The 23,400-nt window shown below is 45.2% G+C and overlaps 1 protein-coding gene across 2 annotated transcripts in view; it reads left to right on the plus strand.

Annotated features, from left to right (window-relative positions):
- Nucleotides 1-2,937: 2,937 nt before the first annotated feature.
- The window catches only part of ADAL (adenosine deaminase like), a 48,333-nt gene continuing 27,870 nt past the window's right edge, over nt 2,938-23,400 (plus strand). Inside the window, exons 1-3 of one of the 2 annotated variants that reach the window (XM_030190403.1) lie at nt 2,938-3,045; nt 15,757-15,887; nt 22,758-22,818. In XM_030190403.1, coding sequence (XP_030046263.1) covers nt 2,992-3,045; nt 15,757-15,887; nt 22,758-22,818 — 246 coding nt within the window. In that variant the 5' untranslated portion in view covers nt 2,938-2,991. Of the gene's footprint in view, nt 3,046-15,741; nt 15,888-22,757; nt 22,819-23,400 lie in introns of both variants that reach the window. The other variant, XM_030190404.1, reaches the window with a different exon arrangement.

A 23,400-nucleotide genomic window follows, 5' to 3' on the forward strand; every position in this document is an offset into this window, starting at 1 on the left:
GGGAAACCGCAGAAGGAAGTCCGCTCCCACTGCTACTGTTCTAGCCTGCAGCAGTAGGAACCTCTTACGCCTCCTCTGCGTTTCCCTGGAAAGATCTGGGAAGACCCTTATCTTTGAACCCATAAACTCAGAATCTAAATGCCTTAGAGATAGTTTGAGAACTGCATCTCTATCCATTTCTAATGCAAACGTTGCAAGCAGTGTAGTTCTCTGTGTAATTACTTCAAGAGATGTTTCCAGCAATGCAGTTAAATTCATTGCCCCCTGTAAAGGTAAATTTTCAGATGATTTAACATCTAATTGAAGGTAAAATGCTCTAGTTATGGGCGGCAAAGATGTCTCCTGCATTCCTAGTATCTCTACTAAATATTTTTTAAGCATTTGGACTGGTGAAATTAAAGGTGATCTAGGAAAATAAAAAAACAGAAGAGACAGTCTTTTGGCTTGATTTTCCAGATATTCCAAACGCCTAAAGGAAAAATTCTCTCCTTAATTGAAGCCTGTTCGAAAAGTTCAAATTTTTCAATTTTTTCAGTCAGTTTTTTTTGCTTTGGAGGTTTGAGAAAGATTAATTTGTAGTTGGTTCAATGCAGTCTCTCATAGTGCTTTAATTGTCTCTGTATTTTGAGAAATTAAAGTTTGTAAAGCATTCCGAGTGGTAAAAGTCAAGTCCCAGAGTGACTCTAAGGTCACTATGGCAGGTTTTACTATCTCTCCCAATAAAACAGCCGGTTGGGGGGCTTTCACAGCCTGTTCCAAAATACTCACAGTTTTAGACAAAACTGGTTGAATTGATGTTATTTCTGAATCTCTGTGGTTGTCTGCTCCAGCTCTTCTCTCCCGCAGGCTCCCTCCCTGATCACTCTGTTTACCATTTCAGTCCGAGGTATCAGGGCTCAGCAGGAGGTTTTCCCTTCCAGGTTGAGGAGGCGCCACACATTCAACAGGTCTCAGGGAAGCCCCGTCTCCACTGTTGTTCAGCAATGAAACGCTGACTCGAGCAGAGGGAGTAGAAGCCGACATGGAAACAGGCACTGCAGCAAAGCTGTCCAACGTCGTCTGTTTGAGTTGAGGAGTTCCGCTCGGGGCAAGGGGAGCCTCCCGAACTTTTCCTCGTCTTTTTCCCATCACATGGAGGGGGTAAGGTGCTCGTTCCAGCGATAGTTGGTCTGCCTTAGGAGCGTGTCTGTTGACGCTTCCTATACCGTCGCCATCTTGGAAATGAGTTTCAATGTTCACCACTGCTTTTAGCTCCTAGCTACTACTCAATTGTCTCCCCTTACTCCTTCTCACCCAGTACTTCCCTCGCCCTTAATTGTCTTGTCTGTCTGTATTTTTAGATTGTAAGCTCTGTTGAGCAGGGACTGTCTCTCTCTATGTCATGTGTTCAGCGCTGCGTGCGCCTGGTAGCGCTATACAAATGTTAATAATAATAATAATGTGGTGACCCCGCCCATTATGAGTACGGCACCTTTTTTTCTACAAAAAAAAGCACTGACGACTTCTAACTGAGGGTTGCAAAGTAGACCAAAAGCGCTCCCAGCAATGACAAAATCTGCTGCTTGAGGAGGAGGATGTCCCAGAAAAACTGTCTCTCCATAGCCAACAAAGTTATCATTTGAGACCTCCTTGTTTGTGATTTATAAAATGATAGTTGTACTGAATAATGTTTCCTTTTATACTTTACTAAAATTATATATAAAATCAGAACTGTTTGAGGCTCGCAGGGACAAACTTTGTCCCTGTGTCAGTCTCTATTCCAAAACTTATTAACATAATTATGTTTGCATTTGGATAACAACTGTGAAAATGCTGATGAAAAATGACTTGAAGAAGAAATAAGTATTATTTATCATAGAACTGCCAAATGCTGGCTCATTTTGACTGACTCTGGACTTCTGCATGAAGGTAGCTTTGCTCTCATTGTTGAATAGCTCTCTTTTAAAGAGTAATAATAATAATATTAAATGCATTGTTATAATATACCACTGCATTCCACAAAACAAAAAGGAGCACTCTTCCAAATGACAAGCTGATTACGATTTATAACAAATCACTCTACCTCTGAAAAGTTATCCTGTTATTATACTTCCTCTGTGGACATCCGTATGCTGCATACGATGGCGTGTTTAAAAACATATATGAGATTAAATACAAATGCTACAAACAAAAAGAATTAAAACGTAGATGCAGCCACAAATTGCAAAGGTCTCAAATACAAACTAACGCATGCATCAACCTTTTCCTACCTGAGCACACAACTTTGGAATGCACTGCCGCGCAAATTAAAAATGATCTATGAATTATCTGACTTCCGAATTCTACTGAAGACTCATCTCTTTAACAAGGCTTACAACAATGATCAACAAATATAAACTCCTATACGCACATCCAAAATTACCTTTACTATATCAAATTGCTGAAACTCTACCATGTTTTTCACTATCATGATATCCAAGACCCTGTAACTACTACTAAATGTATACTTTCTTATACAAGTCTTATATATTTCTTAGATACTACTTAATATGCTAGTTTGCTGAAACAATATCATGTTTTATCATTATCATACTACCCAAAATCCTGCAGTTATCACTACATGTATACTTTCTCATGTATTTCTGTTACTCATGATGTATTGTAAGCCACATTGAGCCTGCAAAGAGGTGGGAAAACGTGGGATACAAATACAATAAATAACTAAATAAATAAATAAACAAAGAAACAAACAAACATAACTAGGTTTGGTTTGAGTGTATGCAGAACGACGGCTGCGTGGGAATGGGAAACAGAAACTAACCTAAGTGGCTTCAACGTTTTGATGTCATGCCGCACCCTGTTCTCAATCAAACTTCTTTGGAATCTCCCATCTGTTTTGAGTCTTTAGTGGTGAATTAGAAGCCGTCAGACAGCTGCCAATGAGAAGGCGGCTTTTGTCTAGGGGCAGGACTGTGAGAGGCAGTCAGGGAGACTGTTGTTAGCTGAAGCAGCATGGAGGGAGTGGTGGATAGTGTCGCACGCTTCTATAAAGAGCTGCCCAAAGTGGTGAGAGGCTTGGTGTTTGCTATTTCATGGTTCTTTAGTAGATTTTAGATTGTTAACTTTTTTTGTATCGCACTTGGAAAGGACGTCTGTTAAACTGGAGGTTTTGCTTTCTACAGTGTTATGTTTTGTGGAACTAGTTTAGTATAAGGAGCTGCTTTTTGTGTCACCCCTCCCTCCCCCCCCCCCCCGGCCAAATTCGGACTCTGGCGGGGTATTTGACCCAGTGTATCCTTTTGTATAATGGACTCCTACGTGCAATGCTTCTCTGGCATTTTTCTGTACCCCCTGCAAGCAGATTAAAGTAACATGTCAGAGTCCATATAGTTCACTTTCCTTTAGTGTACAAATTATTATTGATTTATATGTTGAATAAAAACATGGTAAAAAAAAAAAGTACATGCATACAGAATGGTGAAAGAGAACAGAAGCTGGTTCTAAAATATATATTCTACAAGCACTCATGCTTCCATACATAGCTAGCAGCTGAGACTTATCCTTAAACTGGATTCTTTTGGAAATTACATTTTGAGATCTAAAAAAAAAACTAAAGAGCACTTCTCTGAAATATGTGTACAGTATGTAACTGTGTAAACATAGGTAATGAGCTGATTTGCATGTTGTAGCTGATTGCCTATTCTGCATGTATTTGGCATTAAATTTGCAAGTGTAAATTTAGTTAACATTGCATTATGCAGACAGAGTTTAGTGCATTGGCCTTGGATGTTACATGTATTTACTTGTAAAAATTAGATACAGTCAAACTCCTTTCAGCTCTAAGATTGCATAGAGAGCAAATGATAAAAAGTGAAAACTTTCGCAAAAACTAACAGCCTGATGATCAGAAGCCCTTTGCTGTTCCAAACCGCACTCTAAAATTAGCGCTGGAGCAGCATGAGGCAATAACAACCCCCCCCCAGATGGAGGCCCTACTGTTCTATTGGCCCCCCCCCCCCCAACCCCTGATAGAAGAGAGGACTGGAGGTCCAGTGATCTTGGATATTCTATTTATCATTACACAACGTACACCATAAAACTCCTGAGGCATGCACTTTTGGCGCCAAAACACAGCAGCTGTGTCGAGTCGTTTGAGTCCTTTGATGATTTTTAATAAAGAACATCTTTGAGTGAGCGTCTCCCTTGGTTTTCTTTGGATGAGCCAGTCTACCCTACTCTTTGGACATCTTTCTGTTTACACCATGCATGTCCAAAGGTTCTTATCTTTTCCAACCAGCCTATTCGCTGTAACTAGTTCTGTTTACGAATACTGTTATAACTGTGTATATGCTGTACTGTCACAGCTAGTGAGAAGGGGAGTACCTGAGCCAAAGAAGTGCCATTTCCATATCATCATGCTGATCAATCCATAGACTGGTGGGTTGTGTCCATCTACCAGCAGGTGGAGATAGAGAGCAATCCTTTTGCCTCCCTATATGTGGTCATGTGCTGCCGGAAACTCCTCAGTATGTTCTCTATCTCAGCAGGTGGTGGTCACACACAGCAGCAGCTCTGGCTAGGCCTCCAAGCCTAATTTTTAGGTTTTGTTGAGTGCCTGGGGTTGAGGGCTCTTCTTGAGCAAGTGCAAACCTGGTGGCGCCAGGTCCCTCCTTTTCTCCCCCCTCCCGCTGGCTCCGTTAAAAAAAAAAAAAAAATTTTGGAGGTCCTTAAGGGCGTTTATTTCGATGTTTATTTAAACGTTTATTGCAGCTACTCACTGGGACACCAGGTTGTTACAGCTCGGAGCGAGAAGCAGGTAATTTTTACCTTTTTATAGCGGGCAGGGGGTTTCCCGATTGATCTCCACGTGGCCTATGGCGTCGGAGGGCGAGGGCGCGAAGAATCGCTCCCCGGACCGCGTGTGCGCTTCTAGCGGGGATGCGGGGGTTTTAAAGTCTGATTCGCCCTTCTTGGGTGTCAGTTTAGAGGCCGGTCAGTGTCCCGGGTCTTCCTCCGGCGCGGCGGTTTTTCCCGCCATAAACGCCCATCCCCCGCTGCTCGCCTCCGCCATCTTGGCCGGCCACTCTGCTTGGACGGCTTCTTCTTGGGCCGCCCTTGAGCTGGGAGACGTTCATGCCATGGCTGCCCTTGATTTGGGCGACGGCAAAAAAGCGGCTAAAGTTAAGCGCCGTTCTTCCCGCGCGGCTCCTTCGCGGAGTGTCGCGCCGGACGCCATCTTGGATGCGCAGCATGCTTCTCCCCCGCTCTTGCGAGCGCCGGTTGAGGGTGCGTCTAGGGCTGTGGCCCAGGCTGCAGAATTGCACAGTTTGGGGGGTTTCTCCCCCGAGTTTATTTTGTTGCTGCATCAGGCCTTCCTTATGCAGAACGCTGCCCCTTCTCTCTTGTCCGATAAAGGGGTTGAGGCCCCCGGAAGTAAACTCACTCGGGTGGATGCCCAGGCCTTAGAGGACGCTGTTTCCTCTGATGTAAATGAGGGCAGCGTATCTGAGTTCTCCCAACGGCCCTTTGGGGATTCCTTGGAAGAGACGGATTCCCGCTGGGATGGAGCGGATGACCCCTCTGCAGCACGGATTTTTCGCTCAGAGGATTTGCCCAACCTGTTAATGCAGGCCATGAGCATTTTGAAGATTTCCTCTCCGGAGGACGTCTCTCCCTCAGCCCCTGTTGGCTCCGCCATTATGCTGGGGACCAAGCGCCCGCCTAGAACCTTCCACGTGCATGATGCCATGCACACCTTAATTTCGGCTCAATGGGATGTCCCGGAAGCGAGCCTCAAAGTGGCTAGGGCTATGTCCCGCCTCTATCCTTTGCCTGAAAGTGAGCGTGAGGCCTTTGTTTGGCCTACCGTGGATTCTTTAATCACTGCGGTGACTAAGAAAACGGCGTTGCCGGTGGAAGGTGGCACGGCACTAAAGGACGCCCAAGACAGAAGATTGGAAGCGGCTTTAAGGTCGTCCTTCGAGGCGGCTGCCTTAAGTTTGCAGGCCTCAGTTTGCGGCTCCTATGTGGCCAGGGCGTGCCTGACGTTGGTGCAGCGGGCTTCCCCCTCAGATCCTTCCTTGAGGGCTGACTGGCCGGCCCTGGAATCGGGCTTGGCTTATTTGGCAGACTTACTGTATGATGTCTTGAGAGCCTCGGCTAAAGGCATGGCTCAGACAGTCTCTGCGTGGCGCTGGCTTTGGCTGAAACATTGGTCTGCGGACCACGCCTCTAAGTCCCGCCTGGCTAAGTTGCCTTTTAAAGGCAAGCTGCTCTTTGGGGTCGAGCTGGACAAAATCGTGACCGATCTCGGCACGTCTAAGGGCAAGAGGTTACCAGAGGTCAGGGCTCAGGCCAGTGCTCGCCCCGGTATCTCCAGAGGACGGTTTCAAGAAGCCCGTCAGTACCGCCCGGGCAAGTCGGGCTCCTCTGCCCCCTCTTCCTTCAAAAGGAACTTCTCCCCCAAGCAGCATTCCTTTCGCAGAGACCGCCGTCCCGGAGGTACGCCCTCCGGTCCTCCCCCAGGGTCTCGTACCCAATGACGGGGTCTTGGTCCATGGCCCAGTGCAGATTGGAGGACGCCTGTCCTCGTTTCTGGGCGAGTGGACCAAAGTAACTTCAGACGCTTGGGTGCTGGAAGTCATCAGAGACGGCTACAAGTTAGAGTTCTGCCGACCCTTAAGAGACGGGTTTGTACTCTCTCCCTGCAAGTCTCCGGTCAAAGCTGTGGCAGTGCAGCAGACCTTGGACAACCTGATTCGCCTGGGTGCGGTCGTTCCGGTGCCAGAAAATCAGATTAGCAAGGGACGTTACTCCATTTACTTTGTGGTACCAAAGAAAGGAGGTTCTGTCCGGCCTATCCTCGACCTCAAAGGGGTCAATCGGGCCTTGAAAGTGCGGAACTTTCGCATGGAGACTCTCCGCTCTGTTATAGCGGCAGTGAAGGCAGGAGAGTTCTTGGCTTCCTTGGACATCAAGGAAGCGTACCTGCATATTCCCATCTGGCCTCCTCATCAACGCTTTCTGCGTTTTGCAGTCCTGGGACGACACTTCCAGTTCAGAGCCCTCCCTTTCGGGTTGGCTACTGCTCCGCGGACCTTCTCCAAAGTAATGGTGGTCATCGCGGCCTTCCTGCGAAAGGAAGGAGTACAAGTCCATCCTTATCTGGACGACTGGTTGATCCGAGCCCCCTCTTATGCAGAGTGCGGCAAAGCTGTGGACCGGGTAGTTGCTCTTTTGAGCTCCCTGGGATGGATCATCAACTGGGAGAAGAGCCAGCTGCGCCCGACTCAGTCCCTGGAGTATCTGGGAGTTCGATTCGACACCCAAGTGGGCAGAGTGTTCCTGCCAGACAATCGGATTGTCAAGCTTCAGGCTCAGGTGGACCAGTTCCTAGTAGCCTCTCCTCTTCGGGCTTGGGACTATGTGCAGCTGTTGGGCTCTATGACGGCCACGATGGAAGTAGTGCCCTGGGCCAGGGCTCATATGAGACCACTACAACACTCTCTGCTGCAGCGCTGGACTCCGATGTCGGAGGCTTATGCTGTGCGCCTTCCCTTGGACCCAGCAGTGCGCAAGGCGCTGAGCTGGTGGATGCAGACAGACAAGTTGTCTGCAGGAATGACTCTGATGACCCCGGAGTGGATTGTCGTCACGACGGACGCCTCTTTGTCGGGCTGGGGAGCCCACTGCTTGGGAAGGACAGCGCAGGGGCTCTGGTCTCCTGCAGAGGCAAAGTGGTCTATCAACCTCCTGGAACTCAGAGCCATTCGGTTGGCGCTTTTGGAGTTCATCCCGGTACTGGCGTTGAAGCCAGTACGGGTCCTGTCGGACAATGCCACAGCTGTGGCCTATGTCAACCGCCAGGGAGGTACCAAGAGCGCCCCTCTAGCCAAGGAGGCCATGAATCTATGCCAGTGGGCGGAAGCGAACCTGGAACAGCTGTCAGCGGCCCACATTGCCGGAGTCATGAATGTCAAGGCGGACTTTCTCAGTCGCCATACCTTGGAGCCCGGAGAGTGGCAGCTATCTGCTCAGGCGTTCTTGGACATCACGAAGCGCTGGGGCCAGCCGAGCCTAGATCTGATGGCGTCATCGGCTAATTGCCAAGTGCCGCGCTTTTTCAGCAGAGGACGGGACCCTCGATCCCTGGGAGTAGATGCTCTTCTCCAACAGTGGCCGACACAAGAGCTTCTCTATGTGTTCCCGCCCTGGCCCATGTTGGGCAGGGTGCTAGACCGGGTGGCAAAGCATCCGGGCCAGATAATCCTGGTGGGTCCGGACTGGCCCAGACGTCCCTGGTATGCGGACTTGATCAGGCTCTCAGTCGACGATCCTCTGCGGCTGCCAGTGGAGCAGGGCCTGTTACATCAGGGTCCCGTGGTGATGGAGGATCCCTCCCCCTTTGGTCTTACGGCCTGGCTATTGAGCGGCAGCGTCTGAGAAAGAAGGGCTTCTCAGACAAGGTCATCGCCACTATGCTGAGAGCGAGGAAGCGCTCTACTTCTACTGCTTACGCCAGGGTTTGGCGTATCTTTGCAGCGTGGTGTGAAGCAGGCTCACTTTCTCCCTTCACTGCTCCAATTTCTTCAGTGTTGGCGTTCCTGCAAGAAGGTCTGGAGAAAGGCCTGTCGCTCAGTTCCCTTAAAGTCCAGGTAGCGGCTCTGGCTTGCTTCAGGGGCCGCCTGAAGGGTGTTTCCCTGGCTTCGCAGCCAGATGTGGTGCGCTTTCTCAAGGGAGTTAATCACCTGCGCCCTCCTCTGCACTCAGTGGTGCCTGCGTGGAATCTCAACCTGGTGCTAAGAGCATTGCAGAAGCCGCCTTTTGAACCCTTGTCGAGGGCATCTCTGAAAGACCTGACGTTGAAAGCAGTCTTTTTGGTGGCTATCACTTCAGCCAGAAGAGTTTCCGAGCTCCAGGCACTCTCATGTCGAGAGCCTTTTCTGCAGTTCACTGAGGCAGGAGTGACTATTCGCACAGTGCCTTCCTTCCTGCCCAAGATTGTTTCTCGCTTCCATGTGAATCAGCAGCTCTGTCTCCCTTCCTTTCGTAGGGAGGACTACCCAGAGGAATACTCTGCTCTCAAATATCTGGATGTGAGACGTGTCATCATCAGATACTTGGAAGTGACCAATGATTTCCGGAAATCGGATCATCTGTTTGTCCTGTTTGCAGGTCCTCGTAAGGGTGTGCAGGCTGCTAAGCCTAAAGTGGCAAGATGGGTCAAGGAAGCCATTGCAGCGGCTTATGTGGCCGCGGGGAAGGTGCCGCCTATCCAGCTGAAGGCTCACTCCACTAGAGCTCAGGCGGCCTCGATGGCAGAGGCCGGGTCCGTCTCCTTGGAAGAGATTTGCAAGGCGGCAACTTGGGCTTCGGCCCATACCTTCTCCAGGCATTACCGCTTGACTGTGGCTGCTCGGGCGGAGGCCCGGTTTGGAGCTTTAGTGTTGCGGTCAGGGATTTAAATGTCTCGCCCTGGGTGAGTACTGCTTCGGTACATCCCACCAGTCTATGGATTGATCAGCATGATGATATGGAAGGTAAAATTATGTATCATACCTGATAATTTTCTTTCCATTAATCATAGCTGATCAATCCATAGTCCCTCCCAGATATCTGTATTGGTTATATTCTGGTTGCATTTCAGGTTCAAGTTTAGTCTTCAGTTCCTGTTCAGGAGGACTTCGTGTTCAAGTTTTTTCAATGGATTCTTCAAGAGTTGAGACGAATTTGTGTTACAGTGAGCTGCTGCATTCCTCTCCCCTCCGTTTTTCGGGGCTGGATTGAGACTTAAATTCTGCCGGCGCTCCCTCCCGCTTCGTGCGGCAGTAGGGCAGCTTTGTACCCCTCCCGCTTCGGCGGTGTTAGGGTCAGTCAGCTCCTCCCGCGGTTGCGGTTGCAGGATAAGCCAGATCCCCCCGCATCGGCGGGTGTGGTGTCCCTCCCCCGCTCCGCGGGGATGAGCTGGACGGATTCCCCTCCCCCACTTGTGTGGGGATGAGCTGGGTTAATTCCCCTCCCCCGTTTCGGCGGTGGTGAGCTGGGCAGAGTGTCCCTTTGTGGGTGTAATTCTCTAAGTGCTGAGTCCTGCGGATGGAGCTTGGATATCGACATACTGAGGAGTTTCCGGCAGCACATGACCACATATAGGGAGGCAAAAGGATTGCTCTCTATCTCCACCTGCTGGTAGATGGACACAACCCACCAGTCTATGGATTGATCAGCTATGATTAATGGAAAGAAAATTATCAGGTATGATACATAATTTTACCTTAGAAACATGTTCGGTGGAGTGCAATATTCACAGAGCAAAATAAATAGCAATGGATGCTTTGCAGTGATTACGCCCAGCTCCAGTGTAAGGCGGGTGTGGACTGAAACATGTGACCCTCTGGACATTTTGACAGTGAGTCATTGTGCATCCATGGCAGATTAAATGCCCCAACTGGCTGATGGCGGGGCAAGGTACAGGACTTAAAGGGACAGAGCTTGGGTGCGCCCCAGAAGTATTGCTAGGGTGTTTAATAAGCGTCAGCCTTGATTTGCCCACAATTGAACAAAGATTTATGGTTGTTTTCAATAAAGTTGTTACATAGTAACATAGTAGATGACGACAGAAAAAGACCTGCACGGTCCATCCAGTCTGCCCAACAAGATGAACTCGTGTATACCTTACCTTGATTTGTACCTGTCTTTTTCAGGGCACAGACCGTATAAGTCTGCCCAGCACTATCCCCTCCTCCCAACCACCAACCCCACCTCCCACCACCGGATCAGGCACAGACCGTATAAGTCTGCCCAGCACTATTCCCTGCCTCCCAACCACCAGTCCCGCCTCCCACCACCGGATCTGGCACAGACCGTATAAGTCTGCCCACCACTATCTTCGCCTCCCAACCACCAACCCCTCTTCCCCCCACCGGCTCCGCCACCCAATTTCGGCTAAGCTTCTGAGGATCCATTCCTTCTGCACAGGATTCCTTTATGTATATCCCACGCATGTTTGAATTCCGTTACCGTTTTCATCTCTACCACCTCCCGCGGATTCCAAGCATCCACCACTCTCTCTGTGAAAAAAAAAAAATACTTCCTGACATCTTTTTTGAGTCTGCCCCCCTTCAATCTCATTTCATGTCCTCTCGTTCTACCGCCTTCCCATCTCCGGAAAAGATTTGTTTGCGGATTAATACCTTTCAAATATTTGAACGTCTGTATCATATCATCCCTGTTCCTCCTTTCCTCCAGGGTATACATGTTCAGGTCAGCAAGTGTCTCCTCATACGTCTTGGAACGCAAATCCCATACCATTCTCGTAGCTTTTATTTGCACCGCTTCAATTCTTTTTACATCCTTAGCAAGATACGGCCTCCAAAACTGAACACAATACTCCAGTTGGGGCCTCACCAACAACTTATACAGGGGCATCAACACCCCCTTTCTTCTGCTTGTCACACCTCTCTCTATACAGCCTAACAACCTTCTAGCTACGGCCACCGCCTTGTCACACTGTTTCGTCGCCTTCAAATCCTCAGCTACTATCACCCCAAGATCCCTCTTCCCGTCCGTACCTATCAGACTCTCACCGCCTAACACATAAGTCTCCCGTGGATTTCTGTTCCCTAAGTGCATCACTTTGCATTTCTTCTCATTGAATTTTAATTGCCATACCTTAGACCATTCTTCTAGCTTCCTCGGATCCTTTTTCATTTTTTCCACTCCCTCCCAGGTGTCCACTCTGTTACAGATCTTAGTATCATCCGCAAATAGGCAAACTTTACCTTCTAACCCTTCAGCAATGTCACTCACAAATATATTGAACAGAATCGGCCCCAGCACCGATCCTTGAGGCACTCCACTACTCACCTTTTCCTCCTCCGAGCGAATTTCATTCACCACCACCCTCTGGTGTCTGTCCGTCAACCAGTTCCTAATCGAGTTCACCACTTCGGGTCCTATCTTCAGCCCTTCTAGTTTATTCAAGAGCCTCCTGTGGGGAGCCGTGTCAAAAGCTTTGCTGAAATCTAAGTAGATTATGTCTATAGCTCGTCCCTGATTCAATTCTCCTGTCACCCAATCAAAGAACTCAATGAGATTCGTTTGGCACGATTTCCCTTTGGTAAAACCATGTTGGTAAAACCATGAATGAATCAACTTCAAGAATGAATCAACTTCAAGGTCCACACATTAATCCACAAGATTATCCACGGTGAATCTCCGGGATATATGTTCAATCTGGTTGACCTTCCCACCAGAAACATGTCTGAAACCTCGCGAACTTACCTCAACCTACATTACCCCAATTGCAAAGGACTCAAGTACAAAACTTATTATGGATCCAACTTCTCCTTCTTAGGCAGCCAACTCTGGAATGCCCTCCCCAGACCCATACGATCAATCAGCGACTATCTACCCTTCCGGAAATCACTAAAAACCCATCTGTTCAAGCAAACCTACCCAAATGACCCAATCTAATCCTATGAATCCATCTACCCAACACATATCCAGAAGACAACGACAATGACTCAGACTACATCTCCCACCAAATTTTTCCTATGCTTTTCCCCTGTCCCATCCCCCTCCCCCTCCACTACCCCTCCTCCAATGCTCACCTACCCCTTGCTCATACCTCTTACACTCCCTTCACCCTTCCCCATCTCTACCTACTTATCTCTTCTATTACTCTGTTATAATTAACTTTTATTTTCTCTATCAATACTTTGTAATCCTTATTATTATGTAAGCCGCATTGAACCTGCTTTGAGTGGGAAAGCGCGGGGTACAAATGTAATAATAAATAAATAGTTGCCACATTAACTGCATAATGCGGAAAGAGACAAGGATAGCACCTTACACTTAAAGCACAGTACAATACAGTATGGTACTGAATACTGACTGTTAAGGCAGGAGATGATACAGGGCAGTTAATGGCACCTCAGTAGGGGCCGTTAAATCCATCTATATTATCTGGAGTGCAGTTAATGCATGCTAAGTGTGTTTTCTCTGCGTTAACTCTGTGGGCAGGTGGTGGGAATGCCCCAAACAGTTAACACAGGCTTTGCAGTAAATATCTGGCGTTATTCTACCTGGTAACTACAAAAGGTTACCATATTTTGGGAATAGAGGTTGCTACATTTTCAGCTGAAAATTCATCAACATTTTATGAGCATAAATCTTAGATTTTACCTAGATTTAGGATCCTAAGTTAGGTGCTTAGTGCTGAAAATTAGGCGACAAGTTCTATAACAGGGTGCCTGCCCCCGTTTAGGCATCCCAAGATATGATATCGGCCTGTGATTTTCGAACTATCGTGCAGAGCCTGATAATAACAAGATTGGACTATTGCGATTCTTTATACCTGGGCATGTCAACAGCTAGGATCCAGGCACTATAGGTTGTTCAAAATGCAGCGGCACGATTATTTACTGGTGTAAAGAGATCTGATCACATTGTGCCAATTTTGAAGAGTTTGCATTGGCTTCCACTCGTGTGAATATTTTTGACTAATATGAAGTAAAATATTGGTTTTGATACACCAGCAAGTGTATGCCAAAGTATTTCATGAAACTTTTGTCTATGTACCAACCAAATTGGGCCTTACGCTCTGGGGCACAAATTATGTATCGCTGCAAGTCATTTTTCTGATATAGACAATTGAGCCTTTTCCATTGTAGGAGCAAATTTATGCAATCATCTCTCTGGACATTTAAGACTTTGTTCAAACAGACAACAGTTTAAGAAATATTTAAAGATGTATTATTTTATGAAAGCTTTTATTGACAAATGAGTTTGGATTTTTTTTGTGGTTCTCCCTGGATATTGTATTATTTTTAAATCGTTTATTGTATTCTTGTTTGTGATGATTTTATGAATGTTTTTATTGTAACTCGCATTGGTAATAAAATAGGATATACATTTTGAAGATAATAAAAAAATAATAATGTGGAGAGCACACATTATTGGTGCCCTGATTCCTTTATAGAAAAGTTGCTTAATCCTGCATTGACACACCTAAATTATGCGTAACCACTTAGGCGCTTCTGTTTAAGTCCTTCATTGATGGTATAAGTGTGCCATGCATTGCACATAATTTCTAGTATTCTAAGGGGCTCATTTTCAAAGCACTTAGCCTTTCAAAGTTCCATAGAAACCTATGGAACTTTGGAAGGCTAAGTGCTTTGAAAATATGCCTCTAAGTTAGACATGTCTATGCCACTCCCATGCTCAGCCCAGTTTCTCCCATATATGGTAGTTAGGCCCTGCCCAGTGCATCCCAGGATGCACCGGGCAAGGTGTTTCCATTTTGAGGATCGCCCAGCAGAAGGAGGGAAGGAGTCCTAGTCCCTCCTCCTCCTTCAAGGTATGAAGGGTTGGGTTGAAGAGGGGCCACTGCTAGTCCACTGAGGCTAGTCTACAAGTGGGGGATCCCACTGGACCACCAGAATTTTATTTATTTTGGGGGGGAGGGGTCAGGGTCCACCGGACCACCAGGCCCCTTTACATCTTTAGGGGGGGGGGTCTGAGGTCCACCGGACCATCAGGACTAGTGACAATCAGCATCCTGGGTATTCGCTGAAAAGTTGTGCTTTACACACAACTTTTGAGCACATGCATCCGGCACCATCCTGCCCCTAAATCCCAAACAACTCCCTGATGCTCAACGCTATGAGGATGCCTAAATTTGCATCTCATTACCGTTGAGCATTGGGGAGTGGTTCTGGGGAGCTGTTCTGGCGATATTTCTCCAATGCCATTTAGTCAGTGCCAGAGTTTTGAGCATAGGGGCCAAAGTGCACATGTGTGTATATCTTCCATGTATTATATGCTGGAGGTGTTTGGTGCATTTTTAGCTGGGGCCACAAGGGGGACAGGAATTTCAGGAATGTTGACTGAGTAATTTGCAAAGTATGCACATTGTCAGAATTTGGGAGCAATGGAGGTGATGCAGGTTTTTGCTTTGGTGAAGGACAAAAAGCTTGGCTCAAGGTTTTTTTTTTTTTTGTCTTAGGATGACTTTTTTTTTTCTCAGTCAGAAGGTGAGGAGGTATTTGGGCATTTTCAGGATGACTTGGTATAAAAGATGTTTGTAGCCCTGTGTCTGGAGGTTTTTGATCTTGATGCTGAGTTTTTCCCAACATTCGCCTGTAAGGGAGGCTGTTAACTCTCTTTGATGCTGATCACCTGCTTGTTTTCTTGAGGAATAGTCCTGGAATAAGATCCGCAGATGTCGTGAGCGGTGCGAGAAGAGGAGTTGGTGAATAATCCAGATGTTCCACATTAATGTAATTAGTGTATTTGACTGCTGCATTTACTATGTTTCTCCATAATTTTCTTTTTTTTGTACTGTTTCTTTAGATCTGCTTTCTTTCAGGTTTGAGTAGAATAGGACAGTTTTATTATTATGCTTTAATTTTGCATTTTTGGTTACTTTCTGCTACAGGTCTCATTTTCTTCATCTTGTGAATCATTTTTAAAGCATGGACTTATATAATTTAGAAAAAAAAATAATGAATTTGATAGTGGCAACAAATTTACTCTCCCCCCCTCCCCCAGTTTACTAAGCCGCGCTAGCTGCTGCCATGCGGCAGTGCCGACACAGCCTATTCAAAATGAATGGGCTGTGTCAGCATTAGCGCACAGCAGCCGCTAGTGCAGCTTAGTAAATAGAGGGGTTAATTCGAACATCAGTTCATTAACAGTAGCAAATATTCAGTATTAAGCAGTATTTGATGACATTTAATTATAAATCACACATTTATTTTGTAGTTTGTTGTCATTTAGGAACTCCATGCCCATCTCAATGGATCCATCAGTTCTGTTACTATGAAAAAACTAATGGCCCAGAAGCCAGACCTTGAGATCCAGAATGAAATGACTATGATTGACAAGGGACAGAAGAGGACCTTAGAAGAGTGAGTGTCTGTCTGTAGCATGAGGAAACTGTATGATTCTTCTCTTACAGGGGAACCACAAACTGTACCGATTCACACCAAGACAACAGCAGTTCCCTAATTAAGCCAAGGTCATTCACCAAAGATTGGGAAAGGTGATTGCTAAAGTATCAACTGGGGCATTCGGCACTGCTCATTCGTCCACTCTCCTTTTACCACCAACAGAAGACACAGGACCAGCTGTTTCTTTGACAAATTTGGAATTTATTATGGCCGCAGCCAAGCAGTTTGCATTACGTCTCATAAATCGCATTTACTTCTGTTGCCAATTTCATAACTCATAGGAAACCCCTGGGTACACAGCTTGTCATTCGTTTCTTGCTCCTCCCGCTGCCGGTTGTGCCGAAAAAGAACACCCCCGATGATTAGGGTACCTCCTGTTTAAGGATGCACCCTGCGTAATCTCAGGGCCCCCAGCCGTTTAAGCCAGGCGCCGACGCAATCATGCTAAATGAACTTCAACCTGGCAACTTGCTGGTCGTAAACTTGACCTTGAACGTCAGCTATTAGTCCCCGCCCACGAGGAACTATTCTGTACTGCCATGCTGTGTACCCGCCGTAGGTTTTCCTCTGGGTTGCTGATTCCTGCTCGAAAGGACCTTTCCTTACCTGCTGACCCCTTTCATGTCTTCCCGCTCTGTCCCGCCCCCCCCCCTTTCCCTATTTTCCTTAACCCTTTCCTTCCCGCTGGCCTACATCCCAGTTGTGTCCGGCCTCCCTAATTGGTTTGGCCTCCTCCTATTCACTTGGATCTGTCCTGGCATATTTGAAAAGAAGTACAAGCAGACCCCTCCCCCACACCTCGCTGGCTTTTAAATGTAGTTTTATATGAATGGGACCCCAGGATATCAAAAGGGTTCAGAGAAGTGCTCTCTGGTGGTCTAGCAGGGGACAGGAGTGATGCCCATGTTTGCAGCTGCCATATTGGATATGGCCACAGTCATCTTCTAAAGGCTTTCTTGTCCATTTTTCTTTTGCCAGTAAAAACAATTAACCATATAAATATTTCTGAACCTGTCCTCCTTGGGGGAAAGGAGTGAGATGTAAACAGTTTTTTTTTCTGATTATAGAAGATTAAAAAAATGTATCTGACCTAGTATAAAATAACCCTAGTGCTGAGTGTAGCAGTACTGTGTATCAGAATATGATAAATCTGTCTCTGAAACTGGCTTTTATTGGACAATAGTGTCATAAGCTTTAATTTGTAACTACCCAGGGTTCCTCCTCCACCCATGTCTCCCACAGCCTAGTATTACATAGAGGTGCAACTTGGGCATCTGTTTCCAAGCACGTGGCTGACCCAGGGTTTTTTTTTAGTTGTTCTGGCGAATTACCCTATAATAGAGCTAAGCAATTATGGTCCTCGAGGGCCACAACCCAGCGGATTTTCAAGATTTCCACAATGAATATGTGTGAGATTGATTTACATATTCAGGAAATCCTAAGAGTCAACCGGGTTGTGGTCCTTGAGGATGTTGGTTGCCCACCCGTGCCCTATAGTAATAATGGAGTGGAGGAGTAGCTTAATGGTTGGAGCAGTGGACTGAGAACCAGGAGAGCTTAGTTCAAATACCACGGCAGCACCTTGTGATCTTGGGCAAGTCACTTAACCCTCAATTGCCTCAGGTACGAATTCAGATTGTGAGTCTCTAGGGACAGAAAAATACCTACCGTACCTGCATATACTTTGCTTTAATAGCTTTTAGGATTGTAGGTGTTACATAAGAAATATAAATGTAAAAAAATGAAATGGAAAACTTAAGATTCCCTCAGGACACATTCAACAAATAATAGTATGGTGTTGTGGAGGAGTAGCCTAATGGTTACTGCAGCAGGCTTTGATCCTGGCAACCTGGGTTCAATTCCCACTGCAGCTCCTTGTGACCTTGGTCAAGTCACTTAACCCTCCATTGCCCAGGTACAAAAACATATGGGCAGATTATCAAAAGCCCCACACTTTTCCAAACAGCGCTCTAAATATAAGTACATAAGTACATAAGTAGTGCCATACTGGGAAAGACCAAAGGTCCATCTAGCCCAGCATCCTGTCACCGACAGTGGCCAATCCAGGTCAAGGGCACCTGGCACGCTCCCCAAACGTAAAAACATTCCAGACAAGTTATACCTAAAAATGCGGAATTTTTCCAAGTCCATTTAATAGCGGTCTATGGACTTGTCCTTTAGGAATCTATCTAACCCCTTTTTAAACTCCGTCAAGCTAACCGCCCGTACCACGTTCTCCGGCAATGAATTCCAGAGTCTAATTACACGTTGGGTGAAGAAAAATTTTCTCCGATTCGTTTTAAATTTACCACACTGTAGCTTCAACTCATGCCCTCTAGTCCTAGTATTTTTGGATAGCGTGAACAGTCGCTTCACATCCACCCGATCCATTCCACTCATTATTTTATACACTTCTATCATATCTCCCCTCAGCCGTCTCTTCTCCAAGCTGAAAAGCCCTAGCCTTCTCAGCCTCTCTTCGTAGGAAAGTCGTCCCATCCCCACTATCATTTTCGTCGCCCTTCGCTGTACCTTTTCCAATTCTACTATATCTTTTTTGAGATATGGAGACCAGTACTGAACACAATACTCCAGGTGCGGTCGCACCATGGAGCGATACAACGGCATTATAACATCCGCACACCTGGACTCCATACCCTTCCTAATAACACCCAACATTCTATTCGCTTTCCTAGCCGCAGCAGCACACTGAGCAGAAGGTTTCAGCGTATCATCGACGACGACACCCAGATCCCTTTCTTGATCCGTAACTCCTAACGTGGAACCTTGCATGACGTAGCTATGATCAGAGATAATAGCATGCAAATTTATTATCACTGATCATAGGTAAAATGTGGGAGGATTGTGCCCGAGTGAATCTTCCCGTACTTGGTCAACAGGTCCAGGCTGTCAAAAGCTCATGGGACCCCCCCGGCCAACAACATGGGGGCTGGAGCTCCGGCGGTGGCGTAGGGTTTGCCGTGCTGCCTGCATGCTACTTGCGCTAAGAGCCCTGTTTAGCATGTATTTGCATGCTACTCGTGGTCAGAGCCCGCAAGCGCGTTTCACTCGCTCAGGGCTCTGATCATGGAGTGGTAGTACCCGTGTTTGCTTCTGATCATTGGCCCATTAGATTGTGAGCCCACTAGGGACAGAGAAAGTACCTGTATATAATGTGTACTACGCTGCATACTGTAGTAGCACTACAGAAATGATTCTTAGTAGTCAAATGGTATCATTTTCTGAAGAAATTGTCCACATTTCCCTAATATTTATTTTAAAAAATGTAATAGTTTAATTCACTTGATAGACCACCCTTCTCAAACTATCCATAGTGGTTTACAAATCAAATTAAAAGAAAAGAACGCCAGTCATGATAGGAAAGAACATTCACAAAGACCACATATCCATATAACATCCCCAAAACCTGGTATAATTTCAAAGCAACTCCTGCAGGCTTCCTAACGCTACTTCTGTATCAACCACCAGGAACAAATGCCTCTAAAAAATAGTAAGTTTTTAATTTAACCTTAAGCTGCTGGTAAGACTCCTCTGCCTGCAACTCCAAAGGGAGTTGGTTCCATAAAACAGGAGCCTGCCAGAAAAAATGCAGATTCCCTAGTTACAGTGAGACAAGCCTGGGAGTTAACAGGGAGGGCCAACAAAAGAAACATTAGCTGACCTCAAATTTCTTGACAGGGCATACAGATATTATAAAGAGGCCTTATGCATTATAGTCAAAATCTTATGATGCCCTATATTTTATTGGCAGCCAATGATAGTTTATACAGTGGGGTAACATGTTCTCTCCTTCCAACATCCTCCAACAATTTATAGTCCACTTACACCTGAATGTGTAAAAAGATAAGTACATAAGTAATGCCATACTGGGAAAAGACCAAGGGTCCATCGAGCCCAGCATCCTGTCCACGACAGCGGCCAATCCAGGCCAAGGGCACCTGGCAAGCTTCCCAAACGTACAAACATTCTATACATGTTATTCCTGGAATTTTGGATTTTTCCAAGTCCGTTTAGTAGCGGTTTATGGACTTGTCCTTTAGGAAACCGTCCAACCCCTTTTTAAACTCTGCTAAGCTAACCGCCTTCACCACTTTCTCCGGCAACGAATTCCAGAGTTTAATTACACGTTGGGTGAAGAAACATTTTCTCCGATTTGTTTTAAATTTACTACACTGTAGTTTCATCGCATGCCCCCTAGTCCTAGTATTTTTGGAAAGCATGAACAGAAGCTTCACATCCACCTGTTCCACTCCACTCATTATTTTATATACCTCTATCATGTCTCCCCTCAGCCGTCTCTTCTCCAAGCTGTATAGCCCTAGCCTCCTTAGTCTTTCTTCATAGGGAAGTCGTCCCATCCCCGCTATCATTTTAGTCGCCCTTCGCTGCACCTTTTCCAATTCTACTATATCTTTCTTGAGATGCGGCGACCAGAATTGAACACAATACTCAAGGTGCGGTCGCACCATGGAGCGATACAACGGCATTATAACATCCTCACACCTGTTTTCCATACCTTTCCTAATAATACCCAACATTCTATTCGCTTTCTTAGCCGCAGCAGCACACTGAGCAGAAGGTTTCAGTGTGTTATCGACGACGACACCCAGATCCCTTTCTTGGTCCATAACTCCTAACGTGGAACCTTGCATGACGTAGCTATAATTCGGGTTCTTTTTTCCCACATGCATCACCTTGCACTTGCTCACATTAAACATCATCTGCCATTTAGCCGCCCAGTCTCCCAGTCTCGTAAGGTCCTCTTGTAATTTTTCACAATCCTGTCGTGATTTAACGACTTTGAATAACTTTGTGTCATCAACAAATTTAATTACCTCGCTAGTTACTCCCATCTCTATCTACTGTGCTTGCATAAGGCTCACAAAGCAGCTGCTCATAAGCATCCCAAATAACTGTGTTTATAAATGTAAATTTTATCACTGATGAGCGTGGTTTTGTCCCTGATGTAGTGTAAAATATGTCTTTACCTATTTCTGTCCAGTAACATTTCCTTTTTTCTCTGTGGTCATCATATACATTTACTTATAAAGTAAATGCTATAAGTACTGTTAATTAAAAAAAAAATGGTCGCTTATATAACATTTACAGCGGTCAGCTTTTTAATTAATACTTGCTGGGGCATTTAAATTTGAGTATATTCAGCACCTCTATCCCTGGGATTCTATTTATCGCTATTGCTAGAAAAGCATCACTGGTTACCAGTTGCAGAAAGGGTTCAGTTTAAGCTTCTCTCGCTTACATTTAGAGAATTTCGGCTAGGTCTTCCTGGCTGTCTTTCAGCGCTCACTATTCCTTATTCCCCAGTTCGTTCTCTGCGTTCACTGGATGACCACCGGTTAACTCTCCCCAGCCCCAAAAAGGCAATTATGGAATCCACCCGCTCCTCCATTTTTTTTCTTTGCTACACCTTACTATTGGAACTCGCTCCCTAAGGTGATTCGTAGCAAGCCCTCCCAGGCAAAATTCAAAATAGCTCTAAAAACATGGCTTTTTAATCTGGCCTTTAATCAAAACTAAATAGGAGAGTCTTAGCCCTAACTTAATCTTAGGAATACTTGACCTCTCCTCCTCCTGTCCTCACCCTCCACCTCCTTTTTTCCCTTCCCGTTTCCCATTAAAAATCTCTGATATCCTCTGTATGTATGGTGAATCTTATCTATTTCCTATATGAATATTATAGTTCCTTTTCCTTTCTTTTCAATTTTTACTGTGTTCACCGCTTTGATCTGCTAAGTTAGCCAAGGCGGTATAGCAAATACCAATAAACTAAACTATCGTGCGGAAATCAAAGTGTATTCCATAACAATGCATATAAGCTAATTGGTTAACAAGCTAATCTGCATTGATAATTGGATGTTAACAACCAATCATCAGCACTAATGGGCATTAATTAGAATTCATGCACAGAACTGTCTAAGCGTATTCTGTAATGTGCGCGCAAATTCTAAGTCACGAAGTTGAAAAGTGGCCGTAGGCATGGAATGGCCAAGTCATGGGTGTTTCTAAAATCTATGCATGTTGTTACAGAATACACCCGGTCTGTGCATAATTTAGGCGCTGGGATTTACACCTAGTTTTACTTGGTGTAACTGCCCGCGACTAAATTTAGTCACGCAGAGCAGTGCTCAGCGTATTCTATATACCGTGCTTAAATTTAGGCTTACTCCTATAAAGTACGCCTAAATTAAGGTGTACTTTATAGAATACGCCTAGGCGAATTTCCTTTTGGCACCAATTATTTTTTAGGCGTGATATAAATAATCTAATCCTACATGTGTAGTTGTTAAACATGTAAATGACTCTTGTTCCTGTGATATGTTTAGGCCTCCTATTTAGCAGCCTTAAACTAACTGTATAAATTATCCATACAGTAGCTAAATATCGCCACTGTGTAGATACTCTTTAGTCGTTACCTTTGCTCTGCCCTCTCCGCTCCTCCACTATGTGGGTAGTGCCAGGGCAGTTAGATGTATTTTCTGTCCTGCACTGTCCAGATAGCCTTTTAATATTTATGGCTAGGGAAGCAGTAAGTTTACTGGTTGCTGATAATTCTATGTCTTCCTTTGAAAATTGAAACTTGTATGTTTATTGGGTTGATTTTTAATAGACCCTGTGTTCTGACTGATAAATCCTGGTGTGGTCTACAAATATAGAAGCTTAAAAGGATAGATGATAAAACATTAAATTCACATATGATAACATATTTAAAAAGTCCAAAGAATAAGAATTTTCATAGTTAGACTCTTGTGTCCACTGCCTCAGCCTTTAATTGCATTTTTCTTGCAGATGTTTTCAGATGTTTCGCATGATACACCAGATTACCACTAGACCTGAAGATATATTCTTGGTAAATTACATTTAAAAGAAAATAGTTTTCTGTTTCAGTTCCAATATTTTTTTATTTGATTTTATCAATGAAACAAAACACAAATGGCTAAAATGTTAGCCAGTATACAAATATGAACAATAAACAGAGCATCAAACAATATACACATCTGATACAAGATAAGAATATCAATTCTTATGATTACGGATTAGTAACGATGGGTAGGTAGTCATATCGTGAAAACAGACAGTTCAGAGTACATATCTACACAAGAGTACTACATATTTGATCTTGAAGGGGACTCTATATTTTCCTGTATTTAGTTATTGAATTATACTTCTCAGCTGCTGCATATTCATATTTGGCAAGTATGGATACTGAGTTTCACCATGTTAAGTAGGTATCCTTGGATAAGTCTTTCCAGCAGAAGAAAAGTTGGGGGCGCTGTTGAGCACCATGTGAGAAGTTTGTGTTTTAGATGAGCTCCCATCAAAGTCAATATAACTTTGGAAAATTAAGATATTATAGTTGATATTATCATTTACTATAAATACCAACCTGTTGACGATAGAAAACTGAACAGCATGACTTCAAACAAATTGG

The sequence above is a fragment of the Microcaecilia unicolor genome, chromosome 1 (assembly GCF_901765095.1).
Source record: "Microcaecilia unicolor chromosome 1, aMicUni1.1, whole genome shotgun sequence".
Lineage (NCBI taxonomy): Eukaryota > Metazoa > Chordata > Amphibia > Gymnophiona > Siphonopidae > Microcaecilia > Microcaecilia unicolor.